General features: G+C 41.4%; 1 protein-coding gene across 1 annotated transcript in view; it reads right to left on the reverse strand.

Annotated features, from left to right (window-relative positions):
* ZCCHC7 (zinc finger CCHC-type containing 7) overlaps window positions 1–11,525 on the reverse strand; it is a 299,973-nt gene extending 288,448 nt beyond the window's left edge. The window contains exons 1-2 of the mRNA XM_069767439.1: window positions 11,400–11,525; window positions 9,106–9,779 (exon numbers count right to left, since the gene is read on the reverse strand). Of these exons, the coding sequence (XP_069623540.1) occupies window positions 9,106–9,766 (661 nt within the window). The 5' untranslated portion in view covers window positions 9,767–9,779; window positions 11,400–11,525. The remainder of the gene's footprint in view (window positions 1–9,105; window positions 9,780–11,399) is intronic.
* Window positions 11,526–11,982: the final 457 nt, after the last annotated feature.

The following is an 11,982-nucleotide window of genomic DNA, read 5'->3' on the forward strand; positions in this document are numbered from 1 at the left end:
TGCAGCTGTTAAACAGCCGGGAGACATGCAGCCACGGGGACTCGAACATATGTTTCGAGCACGCTGAAGTCACTCGGTTAGCAACCGAGCATGCTCAGATAACACCTTATCCCAGTACGTTGACATCACTAATGGAGACAACACCACTGGCTATTTTAGATGCACTATAAAATAAAGTAGCATATTACTGACCAAAAGCATTATCAAGAAAACAGTCGTTTATAGGGTACCAGATAAACAGAAGGTATATTTAAGCATCAGTTTCACCACTCTAACGGGCAGTCGAAGAGGCCAAAGAGCATTACACGTGTCTACGGTATTGGTCATTTAGTTCAGAGGATGCTCTCGGGGTGGGCACAGTGATTGCCGGACCAAGGTGAAGAAGAATTCTTAGGAATCTTTTAGCCTTGAACGATGCAAAGTTCACCTGCACTTCAGTTCAAATTCAGAGTTCATAAGAAACTTCTAAACCTGGTTCACATCCATAGTGTCAGCATTAAAGGGCTTTTATATTGGGAATCTTAAAGGACATTACCACTGCTAGATAACTATGTAGTGAACGTTTTTAATTAATAAATGTTATCTTGCATCTGCTTAATGAGGAAAACGCTTATTCATTCGGTGAAATTATCTTTTTCGCAGCACAAAAATTCATCATTTCTAAGCAGTGCATTGTTGTCCTGTGCAAATAGGACTTGTGCTGCCGAGAAACATAGCAACCTATACACACTGAGCGATCTAATATAGCTCACTCAGTTGTCCATCGTTAGCTTTGGTCTGCCTGTGTAAACAACCGCTGATCGGTAGAAATTTACCAACTGGCAGTCATATTGTGCCGCCAATTTAGAATACGTCTTTTTATAAAATTTGCTGAGCGGCTCAAAAAGAAAAACAAACAAAAAAAACACTTCAGATTCATTTCTATGTTCATATGTTCAGACTATAGAAAGTCTTATAAATGCTTCAGGTTTGGAAATAGCCTGGGTGGAGAAATTAAAGTGGATGATTCTTCTTTGAAGTGGATCTTGATGGAAAATGCTCCAAACTAGACTGCAAAAAGCATTTATGGAAAAAAAATCTACTAAAACATTTGAAACACTCTTTAAACCACTGCAGGAAAAGCTTTAGAAAATGCAAAACACCTCCAAAAGCTCCCCAGAGAAGGAAAGTATTCCCAAAATAGGTTCCACTAGAAAACGCGTAGTTTTGACCCCGCAAAAAAAAAACTCAAGTGTGAACGTGCCCTTACATCTATAGTTAACTGAGTAGCTAACATAAGCGAAAAGTAATCAGTCAGAGGAAATGTCCTGAAAGCTGACGAGTTACACAATTTACTCATTAATATTTAACCCAGATTCCACTGAAGAATACTGAAGCTGACACAAAGAGCTTACGGAAACAACGTTCAAAAGCTGGGAAAGTGCAGAAATCACTGTACTGTAAGAGCAAGACAAAACATTAGGACGATGGATTATCTTATGAAACATAAAACTAAGTACTGGTAATTCCATCACCACACAAGTAAAATCTCCCTCAGGGTCCTGAACACTGACCAATAGTTACAGTGGTCCTATACATCTTATGAATACATATAAACTAGATTCCTATTGAGAAGCATTTTCCAAGAATATAAATAACAGAAGTGTTTGTAGCCAGGGACATGTGTAGATCTAAGTACAATTGTATCCCCAATTTATGCTACATGTATAACAATACAAGCTGACATTACATGCAAATGTTTTCCCCAAGAAACCAGCTCTTCCAATAGTGACCACAGCCATTCAGGGGGCTTCTGCTGCTGTGCCCTTTATGGTTGGTCTTCAGAAGACCATTGCCTTAGGCCGGCGTCACACTACCGTGTTTTACGGACGTAAGAGAGGTGCTGAAAATACGGATTGCATACGGTACAAAGCTTCTCTATGCCCCAACTCCTATCTGCCGTATTTTACTGATCTGTATTGTACGGTCTTCTACGGCCGTAGAAAATCGCAGCATGCTGCATTTGTCACCGTATTGCGCAAAAAATACGCCAATGAAAGTCTATGGGGGCCAGAAAAATACGGATTACACGCGGACCAGCAGTGTGACTTGCGAGAAATAGGCAGCGGTGTTAGAGAGAAAAGCCGGCAATTCAGTGCCATGTACAGTAAAATCACACTGACAGCTTACAATTGAATAGGTAGAATAACTGTGTACACACACATAGAATATATATATATATATATATATATATATATATATATATATGTGTACACATATATATATTGAGACACATATGTGTATATATATTAATATTTAATACAGCGCTAGATAGCAAAAGCCGGCAATTGAATTACAAGCTATCTCCTTCCTAAACCCGACATGATATGAGACATGGTTTACATACAGTAAACCATCTCATATCCCCATTTTTTTTGCATATTCCACACTACTAATGTTAGTAGTGTGTATGTGCAAAATCTGGGCGCTGTTAAATTAAAGGGTTAAATGGCAGAAAAAATTGGCGTGGGCTCCCGCGCAATTTTCTCCGCCAGAGTAGTAAAGCCAGTGACTGAGGGCAGATATTAATAGCCTAGAGAGGGTCCATGATTATTGGCCCCCCCGCTGGCTAAAAACATCTGCCCCCAGCCACCCCAGAAAAGGCGCATATGGAAGATGCGCCTATTCTGGCACTTGGCCACTCTCTTCCCATTCCCGTGTAGTGGTGGGATATGGGGTAATGAAGGGTTAATGTCACCTTGCTATTGTAAGGTGACATTAAGCCAGATTAATAATGGAGAGGCGTCAATTCTGACACCTATCCATTATTAATCCAATTGTATGAAAGGGTAAAAAAAAAAAAACACATTATTAAAAAGTATTTTAATGAAACAAACACACAGGTTGTTTTAATATTTTATTGCTCTCTCAATCCACCTAAAGACCCTCGCTCTGTAACAAATTAAAAATAATAAACAAACAATATACATACCTTCCGTTGATCTGTAACGTCCCACGATGTAAATCCATCTGAAGGGGTTAAAATATTTTACAGGCAGGAGCTCTGCTATAATGCAGCTGTGCTCGTGCCTGTAAAACCCCGGGGAATGAAGGTAATGTAGGTCAATGACCTATAGTTACCTTCAGTCCCGGTGATGCGTGGGAACTTTCCTGGAAAGCTCCCAGGCTCGAGTTCATATGAGGACATCCAGCAGAGGGCGCATCACCGCGACTGAAGGTAACTACAGGTCATTGACCAACATTTCCTTCATTCCCCGGGGTTTTACAGGCACGAGCACAGCTGCATTATAGTAGAGCTCCTGCCTATAAAATATTTTAACCCCTGGCAGATGTTTTTAGCCGGGGGGGGGGGGGCAATAACCATGGTCCCTCTCCAGGCTATTAATATCTGCCCTCAGTCACTGGCTTTACTACTCTGGCGGAGAAAATTGCACGGGAGCCCACGCCAATTTTTTCTGCCATTTAACCCTTTAATTTAATAGCTAGAACGGCCAAATTTTGCACATACACACTACTATGATTAGTAGTGTGGAGTATGCAAAAAAAGGGGGATATGACATGGTTTACTGTATGTAAACCATGTCTCATATTATGTCGGGTTTAGGAAGAAGATAGCAAAGCCGGCAATAGAATTACCGGCTTTAAAGCTATCTTGCGCTGGATGAAATATTAATATATAGATAGATAGATAGATAGATAGATAGATAGATAGATAGATAGATAGATAGATAGATAGAGAGAATATATGATGCTACGATTTTTTGAGAACATGGATCCATTGTATGTCGGTTTTGCAAGCCTGCGAGAAAACTCGCAGTACGGATGCCATACGGATTACATACAGAGGATGCCATGCGCAAAATACGCTGACACACCCTGCCTACGGAGGAGATACGGACCACTATCTTGGGGACTTTTCTGCGTATTACGGCCGTAAATTACGGACCGTATTTTTATACGCTGAGTGTGACGCCGGCCTAAGTATGATTTTAACCCCTTCACCACGAAGCCTGTTTTCACCTTCCTGACCAGGCCATTTTTTTCAATTCTATTAGAAAGGTGAACGCGTGCACAGCCTGATAGTGAGGTGCCTGGGTAGATTCCAATATCATAAATTGTAGTAAAAAAACCCAGCACTCTAACTTAGCTTTTAGTCGGTGGTTTAATTGTGTCGCATGGACTTACGGTGGAGGCCGCGTCCCTTCAGACCACACACACAGGCTCCAGATTCTCCTTAAGGGCACCTTCCGGATACTTATACAAGCCCTGAGACACTGTCAGTGTCCACCATCCCCCATGAATCTACTGAGATCTCACAATCCTGGGGTCTGCCTGGTGTCAACCATATCTTATTACTGTGACTGAGGAAGGTCCGAATATTAGGACCGAAACGTTTCTGTTGTTTAACGTGGATACAATTAAACCACCGACTAAAAGCTAAGTTAGAGTGCTGGGTTTTTTTACTACAATTTTTTTCAATTCTGACCACTGTCACTTTATGAGGTCATAACTCTAAAACACTTCAATGGATCCTGGTGATTTTGAGAATGTTTTCTCGTGACATATTGTACTTTATGATAGTGGTAAAAATTCTTCAATTTGACTTGTGTTTATTTGTTAAAAAAATGGAAATTTGGCGAAAATTTTGCAATTTTTAAACTTTTAGTCCTTATGCCCTTAAATTAGAGAGTCATATCACACAAAATAGTTAATAAACAACATTACCCACATGTCTGCTTTACATTAGCACAATTTTGGAAACATACATTTTTTGTTAGGAAGTTATAAGGGTTAAAAATTGACCAGCGATTTCTCATTTTTACAACAAAATTTCCAAAACCATTTATTTTTAGAGACCACCTCACCCTTGAAGTGACTTTGAGGGGTCTATATGACAGAAAATGCCCAAAAGTGACACCATTCTAAAAACTGCACCCCTCAAGGTGCTCAAAACCACATTCAAAAAGTTTATTAAACCTTCAGGTGCTTCACAGGAATTTTTGGAATGTTTAAAAAAAAAATGAACATTTAACTATTTTTCACAAAATTTTTACTTCAGATACAATTTGTTTTATTTTACCAAGGGTAACAAGAGAAATTGGACCACAAAATTTGTTGTACAATTTGTCCTGAGTACGCTGATACCCCATATGTGAGGGTAAACCACTGTTTGGGTGCACCGCAGAGCTCGGAAGGGAAGGAGCACCATTTGACTTTTCAATGCAAAATTTGCTGGAATTGAGATCGGACACCATGTTGCGTTTGCAGAGCCCCTGATGTGCCTAAACAGTGGAAACCCCCCACAAGTGACACCATTTGGAAATTAGACCCCTAAGGAACTTATCTAGATGTGTGGTGAGCACTTTTAACCCCCAATTGTTTCACTAAAGTTTACAATGTAGAGCTGTGAAAATTAAAAAATCATTTTTTCTTTCTACAAAATAATCTTTTAGCCCGCAATATTTTTTTCCCAAGGGAAAGTTGTTGTCCAATTTCTCCTGAGTACGCTGATACCCCATATGTGGGGGGGGGGGGAACCACTGTTTGGGCGCATGGCAGAGCTCGGAAGGGAAGGAGCGCCGTTTGGAATGCAGACTTAGATGGATTGGTCTGCAGGCATCACGTTGCATTTGCAGAGCCCCTAATGTACCTAAACAGTAGAAACCCCCCACAAGTGACCCCATATTGGAAACTAGACACCCCCCCCAAGGAACTTATCTAGATGTGTGGTGAGAACTTTGAACACCCCAAGTGTTTCGCTAAAGTTTACAACGCAGAGCCGTGAAAATAAAAAATATATATTTTTCCATGAAAATGATATTTTAGCCCCCAAATTTTTATTTTCCCAAGGGTAACAGGACAAATTGGACCCCAGAACTTGTTGTCCAATTTCTCCTGAGTACGCTGATACCCCATATGTGGGGGGGGGGGGGGGAACCACTGTTTGGGCACACGGGAGAGCTCAGAAGGGAAGGAGCTCCGTTTTAAGTTTTCAACGCAGAATTGGCTGGAATTGAGATCGGACGCCATGTCGCTCTTGGAGAGCCCCTGATGTGCCTAAACAGTGGAAACCCCCCAATTCTAACTGAAACCCTAACCACACCCCTAACCTTAATCCCAATCGTAAATGTAATCAAAACTCTAACTTTAGCCCCAACCCTAACCCTAACCCCAACCCTAGCTCTAACCCTAACGGGAAAATGGAAATAAAAACATTTTTTAAAATGTTATTATTTTTCCCTAACTAAGGGGGTGATGAAGGGGGGTTTGATTTACTTTTATAGCTTTTTTGGCGGATTTTTATGATTGGCAGCCGTCACACACTAAAAGATGCTTTTTATTGCAAAAAATTGTTTTTGCATCACCACATTTTGAGAGCTATAATTTATCCATTTTCGGGCACATGACATTTTTGATCGCTTTTTATTCCGATTTTTGGGAGGCAGAATGAACAAAAATCAGCAATTACTGAATTTCTTTTAGGGGAGGCGTTTATACCGTTCCACGTGTGGTAAAATTGCTAAAGCAGTTTTATTCTTCGGGTCAGTACGATTACAGCGATACCTCATTTATATCATTTTTTTTATGTTTTGGCGCTTTTACACAATAAAAACTATTTTACATAAAAAATTATTGTTTTTGCATCGCTTTATTCTGAGAGCTATAACTTTTTCATTTTTCTGCTGATGATGATGTATGGCGGCTTTTTTTTTTTTTTGTGGGACAAGATGGCGTTTTCAGCGGTACCATGTTTATTTATATCCGTCTTTTTGATCGTGTGTTATTCCACTTTTTGTTCGCCGGTATGATAATAAAGCATTGTTTTTTGCTTCGTTTTTTATTTATTTTTTTTGCGGTGTTCACTGAAGGGGTTAACTAGTGGGATAGTTATATAGCGGTCGTTACGGACACGGCGATACCAAATGTGTACTTTTATTGTTTTTTTTTTTTATTTACATAAATAAATGGATTTATTGGGAAATTTTTTTTTTTTTTTTTGTGACTAACATTGTCCCAGGGTGGGACATCACTATATTAGATCAGATCGCTGATCTGACACTGTGCATAACACTGTCAGATCAGCGATCTGACAGGCAGTGAAGGAGGCTTTCCGGCGCCTGCTCTGAGCAGGCGCCAGTTAGCCACCTCACTTCATGACCCGGAAGGAGTCCCGCGGCCATCTTGGATCCGGGGACTCCTTCCGGAACACCGGAACAACGCGATCACATCACTATTACTGACAGCGGCATCAGAGGGGTTAAATGCCCACGATCGGCGCTGGCGCCGATCGTGGGCATTGCTGCAGGGTGTCAGCTGTCATATACAGCTGACACCCGCACGCGATCACCGCGGTGCTCACTGTGAGGCCGCGCGATCAAGCTGCCATACTAGTACTGCGGTTTGCGGGAACTCAGTTCCCGCAGAGCAGTACTAGTACGGCGCATGTCAGGAAGGGGTTAATCAGTATAATGGTACCGACCTGACACTGTGTGTAGTTTACTTAGCAAAACCCTGATGACAGGTTCACTTTAACTTTAGGCTTTTTAGAGATCATTTCATCATCAACTAACTTTCCTGTTCACAATAACAGTAATTTTAAACAGGGGTGCCCGAACTTTTACATTTAACTGTATATAGTAAATTGAATGGTGTCATTCAAAACTACAACAGAAAAATAAAAATCAAAACAAAGTTTCAGAAAGCATAGAAAAATAATATTGGCTAGAGACATACCTGTACTTGTCTCTCCATTAATACACAGAAATATATTTTTAACGTGGATAAATCATATATCACCTAAAGATGGATATTCATCTTTAGGTGATCGTTTTTCTATAATTAACTCAAAACTGTAAATAAAGATTAAACAACAACCACAAGACGGGTTTCATCAGCCAAGGTATCATATTAATCAGTATAACGGCACCGACCTGACACTGTACGTTATTGTGCACAATCCTGCTGACAGGTTCCCTTTAAAATTCCTAAACAGGCACCACAAAGTGTGCAGAAATTCATGGTTGTGACTTATAATAAAGTCAATAAGCTCAACATGGGCAGTAATAATCCCTGGAAAAATAATCCCTACAATCAAATTTATTTGTAGGCCTATCCCAACCCACAGACTGAAAAATTCATCACATTTAGCTCTGGGGATTTGCATCAGCTCTGGAAATTATGTCTGCTCTGTCCAGTCAGCTATAACGTGTGATTGGCTGCAGCAGTCATGGGACTAGAAAAAAAACATGTTAGAGAAACATGTGGTATGCCATTCTTGTCACATGACTTGTGCATGGGGCAGGCATTACTTGCAGAGCCAGGTGCAGATATTCAGAGAGGCCTGCACTGGATAGTAAGTGTCTCTAGTTATTATTTTAACCACTTCCATGGCTTACATTTCTTCCTAATATCAGTCACCCCTAGCTCACAGATGTTGGACTAGATAGAAGTGAAACCAAGGAAAGCCACCTTCTCATTAAGGATGTTCATACATAAAAGATCATTTAGAATAGACTACATATTAGAAATATGGTCAGGGATCAGAATGATTTTCTATGAAAACAGTAGCCACCGCACATATCAGTTCCTATATGCTCCTACGATAGTTGATTAAATAGTGGAATAGAACCATTTAATCATTAGCGGCTGAAATAAATCTAAACATCAAATATATGTCTTACAACAGAAATTTTAGCAATATGGACAAATTATAAAAATTTTAAAGGGGTATTCATATAAACATGTAATATAGCTGAAAGGCAAAGTCCTACCTCAAGAGCTTTACAATTCAAGAGCATAGGTAGCATAGGTAACCCATGCCTCCTGAATTAGACTTTTAACCCCCCCCCAAAAGACATACAACTTTCTCCATTGCTCCCATAAACTACATTTGAGACAAATCCTCCTTAGTACTGGTGACCCTACTTTGTTCACTCCCCCCCCCCCCAACATGTGGTGGAGCTCAGAAAATATATAGCCATGAATATGAAATGGATATTGCATATATTTCTTATGATTAAATAAGCCCTCTATTTTCAGGTAATATTAACAATGATTTCTATGTTTATAAACAGAAATCTGAGACATTCGAAAAAGTTTACAAACCTTCATCGGGCGCATATCTTTGGCCTTTAATGTTCAGTTGAATGCTAGCGTCTCCCTCCTCTCTGGCTCTTCCCAACAACATCCAATTCTCCACATCACTGAGGTCACTATCAGATGATAGAACCACATATTCTTTGACATCCTCAACTTCCTCCTCTGAACTTCCTCTTATCACAAAAACTTCCTGGACAAGTCCATCTTTGTAACTCTTGCCAGAGCTTGGAGACTTTGCCCCTGGAGCTTTAGACAGCTTTTTCCCCTTAAGTGGGGCCTTAGGAGTCAATTGACTCTTTGGTTGCTTTGCTGCTGACAATAGTTTACCCTTAGCCTTGGAACTATATATACAGTCCTCTTCCAAACTCTCTGAGAGGATGAGAACTGCAGAAGAGTCGGAAGCCCTTACATCATCACTGTCAGAGATTACAATCACAGCTTTCTTTTCATGGGCGCTGATCTTCAAGCTGGTCACCTTCTCTGGGACATCGTCCTCCTTTCTCTGATCATCTAGTTCATCAATGTTGTCCTCATTAAGATTTTGGGAATAGTGCACCTGGCTATAAAGGTAAGCTTCTACCTCGCTGTCAATACTCTCATCACTGGAAGACTCTTCACGGTACAGTTCGTCTTCAAAAGCAGCCAGGTCATCCTCATCATTAAACATGGTGTAGCAGGTGCTGTAGATGGGTCAAAAACACAAGAGTAAGCCAAACAATAGACATTATTGGTCTATGAAGCAACTGTCCAGGTACACTCTTCCATTCACACTGCTAAGTCTGAGAATGGCCCGTAGATCTTAACAGCTCATTTACACCTTAAGAAAAATAAGCATTACTCTGGATTAAAACATCAGCTTGCAGTTATCAAGGTATCATATTATTCTGCTTCCTATGACCTACATGCCCATATAGACGGCTTAGGAGGAGTGATCCTTCAGAGAGATGCCCTTTGACCCCTTTCTGCCATTGGACGGAATAGTACGTCTGATGGCAGAACCCTTGCTTTGCGGTGAGCCCGCATCAAAGCCGGGACATATCAACTGTTTTGAACAGCTGACATGTGCCCGCAATAGGTGCGGGCGGAATCACGATCCGCCCGCGCCTATTAACTAGTTAAATGCCGCTGTCAAACTGACAGCTGCATTTAACAAGCGCTTCCGGCCAGAAATGCGCACATCGGTGACCCCGTCACATGATCGGACCTCTATGGTTGTTGATGCCAGATTGCTATGAGCGTCACCCAGAGATCGGCACTCACAGCAATGCTGTAATTCTACTACATAGAGGTGATCTGAGCATCGACTCTAAGTAGCACAGCCAATCAAGTTGTGGCAGCTTCTAGCCTCCCATAGAGGTTATTGAAGCATGCCAAAAGTAAAAAAAAATTTTTTTTTTTTAAATATGAAAAAAATAAAAAAGATATTAAAGTTTAAATCACCCCCCTTTCGCCCCATTCAAAATAAAACAACAAAAAAAAAATCAAACATACACATATTTGGTATCGCCGCGTTCAGAATCGCCCGATCAATAAAAAAAAAAAAAAAGATTAGCTTGATTGCTAAACGGTGTAGCGAGAAAAGTCAAACTGCCAGTATTACTTTTTTTGGTCGACGCGACATTGCATTAAAATGCAATAACGGGCGATCAAAAGAACGTTTCTGCACCAAAATGCTATCATTAAAAACGCCAGCTCAGCACGCAAAAAAAAAGCCCTCACCCGACCCCAGATCACGAAAAATGGAGATGTTAATGCACAATTTTGTTTTTAGCAAAGTTTGGAATTTTTTTTCACTACTTAGTGCACTTGGACTCCGGATGCACTTTGTTACATAAACAACCAAACCGTTAATTCCTCGCCTTCCCTGGATGCAGTGCGGAGTCTCCACCATTGCTCCCAGCTTCTGTGATTGTCTGCAGCGCTGGCTGACGTCACATTGGTCGTGCTGCTGCCAATCTGTAATCTGGGTGGCGAGTTTCGTCTAATTGGTTGTGGCTCCATTGAGCTGTGTCAGTGCTGCAATGTCACTGGACCTGGGACAGTGAGTACTGCCCGCTTTCTAAAATGAACAGCGACAGGGGAACAGGGGCTTTCTGATAAAATGAGGGATAAATAACACAATGTGTGACACGACAGTATAAGATGCCGATACACCAGTACATGCAAGAGCACAGTGACCACACAGAAAGCAGCCAGCACTGCTTGCAATAAGGCCAGAGCAGCTCCACCACGGATAACACAAGACATGGCTGTCCACACTGCGCCCCCTCTGCTCTATCCTTATACCCCACAGTTCTTACCTGCCAGCTGATAGCCTGAGCCCTGCTGCACGTGTGGGCTGGTGACGTCACTAACAGGAAGTTACAAGGAGAAACAAAATACATCCTGATGCACGTGGGAACCGGTGTTACAGTCAGAAGGGTCCCCTAGAAACAACGCGCATGTCCTCTAGTTCCGGAGATGCGCACCAAAGGCTTCTTGCACTGTGAGGGCGGTCACGTGACCGTGCATACACGTCTGTGGTGAGAGTAAGGGACCGGATGCAGGCTGCACAGGCAGAATGAGGAGCATGGGGCGTGCAGCCTCTGTGCTTGGGAGACTGGTGCTGCTAGAACAGTCTGTGGTGAGGTGTGAGATGCTGGTTCTGTGGTGGGCGAGGGTCTGTGGAAGGCTGAGGGATATATTATATGTGCATGTGGGGATGCTGCATGGTATACTGTGCTGTGCAAAAGTTTTAGGCAGATTATTATTATTATTATTATTTATTTATACAGATGTGCGCACATTCTGCAAAGTAAGAATGGAAATGGGGTTGTTTGCTACTCTGATAACGGTTCTCAATGACTGTGTCCCCCTTATAAAATACTATCACTATACTCCCCT

This window comes from Ranitomeya imitator, chromosome 1 (genome assembly GCF_032444005.1).
Source record: "Ranitomeya imitator isolate aRanImi1 chromosome 1, aRanImi1.pri, whole genome shotgun sequence".
Classification (NCBI taxonomy): Eukaryota; Metazoa; Chordata; class Amphibia; order Anura; family Dendrobatidae; genus Ranitomeya; species Ranitomeya imitator.